This window comes from Octodon degus, unplaced genomic scaffold, assembly GCF_000260255.1.
Source record: "Octodon degus isolate 3935 unplaced genomic scaffold, OctDeg1.0 scaffold00054, whole genome shotgun sequence".
Lineage (NCBI taxonomy): Eukaryota > Metazoa > Chordata > Mammalia > Rodentia > Octodontidae > Octodon > Octodon degus.
In genome coordinates this window covers 11,045,002-11,046,649 of record NW_004524630.1, presented here as the reverse complement: position 1 = coordinate 11,046,649, position 1,648 = coordinate 11,045,002, and the positions used below count along the sequence as shown (strand labels likewise).

General features: G+C 45.1%; 1 protein-coding gene across 1 annotated transcript in view; it reads left to right on the top strand.

Moving 5' to 3' along the window:
- Positions 1–1,648, top strand: part of Mcm4 (minichromosome maintenance complex component 4) — a 19,714-nt gene that overhangs the window by 12,672 nt on the left and 5,394 nt on the right. Inside the window, exons 11-12 of the mRNA XM_004633389.3 lie at positions 106–471; positions 935–1,062. Of these exons, the coding sequence (XP_004633446.1) occupies positions 106–471; positions 935–1,062 (494 nt within the window). The remainder of the gene's footprint in view (positions 1–105; positions 472–934; positions 1,063–1,648) is intronic.

The following is a 1,648-nucleotide window of genomic DNA, read 5'->3' as shown; positions in this document are numbered from 1 at the left end:
TACCTTCAAGTCCAGAGATAGAGGGGTATCTTAAAAGTTTAAACTAAATCTGTGACTCTGCAATATTAAATGAGTATCTCGATGCATTTGTGTGTTTGTTGTTAGGGAATCTTGCTTCAGCTCTTTGGTGGAACAAGGAAGGATTTCAGTCATACCGGAAGGGGCAAATTTCGCGCTGAGATCAACATCCTGCTGTGCGGTGACCCTGGCACCAGCAAGTCTCAGCTGCTGCAGTACGTGTACAACCTGGTCCCCAGGGGCCAGTACACCTCCGGGAAGGGCTCCAGTGCGGTGGGCCTCACTGCGTATGTGATGAAAGACCCTGAGACCAGACAGCTAGTCCTGCAGACGGGTGCCCTCGTGCTGAGCGACAATGGCATCTGCTGTATCGATGAGTTTGACAAAATGAATGAAAGTACAAGATCAGTGCTCCACGAAGTCATGGAGCAGCAGACTCTGTCCATTGCAAAGGTGAGTCACAGCCCTGCTGTGACTGCGGACATTACCGCTCTCAGCCGTGTAGGTCCTTGAATTGAACGGTCTGTGGAGCCCTGCGACATTCTGGTTCTAATTGAGGAAACTGATAAGTACTTCCACACACCAGATTTCACTTCACTCTAAGTATCTTGCACAAGCTAAGCTCTTGCATCTTTTTATTCTATCATCCACTATGGTTTGATATTCACAGGACTCTGCTAAAGCCGCACAAGTGGTTTGCTTTCTAAGGCACGGCTATAGCACACATTCATCTATACTCTGTCTTAGGCATGAATTAGAAGTCAGGGCATGTCCATTGGTGCTGTGGAAATCAGTAGAAGTGACGAGGCTCTTGGACAGCGGACTGTCGCAGAGCAAATGAGTTCAGTAAATCAAAGATAGCTCTGTTCCCCACCAGTGCCAGGGTGAGGCTCCTAACTACAGTTTTCTCTCATAGGCTGGGATCATCTGTCAGCTTAATGCGCGCACCTCTGTCCTGGCAGCAGCAAATCCCATTGAGTCCCAGTGGAATCCAAAGAAGACGACCATTGAAAACATCCAGCTACCTCACACGTTGTTGTCCAGGTATGAAAACATTTTTATAGCACAAATGTCTCTATCGGCTTAAATCCACATTAGGTTAATAAATACTGAGATTTAGCAACTGCCAACAGTTTCTTCACTCTAACGTAGTGTCTCAAATTCCATTTGTCAGGGCTGTTCATGGCAAGGAATCTGTTTTCTGGCCAAGTATGTGAGAAGCGTTTTAGCATTCCTTTCTTTTTGAAGCCATTGGCCATTCCATTTAGGCATCTTTTTCCAATAGTGGTCACTCACTGTTACCTCAGTAAGAGAGTGACTGTTGAAAATCCATGAAGTATAGACAAGTGACTAAAGTAGGCAAGGCTCTGAAGGAGATCTGTGAAGGTGATCTCCTCTTAAGCTGCCACTCCAAAAGTTACATGTATTTTATAAATGAGATTTTAGATCTTATTTGGCCTTTTTTAATCAAATCGGATTTTTTCCCCTCTCGAAAAACAGTTGATGGCCAAGCAATGGCCATGACTCATCCATATGGCTGACACTGACAAAGGATCTACAATCTGAGGTACAGGATCTCAGGATAAATCCTGAGGGGATTTCACTGACCTTATCAGATCCAAAAGCTACA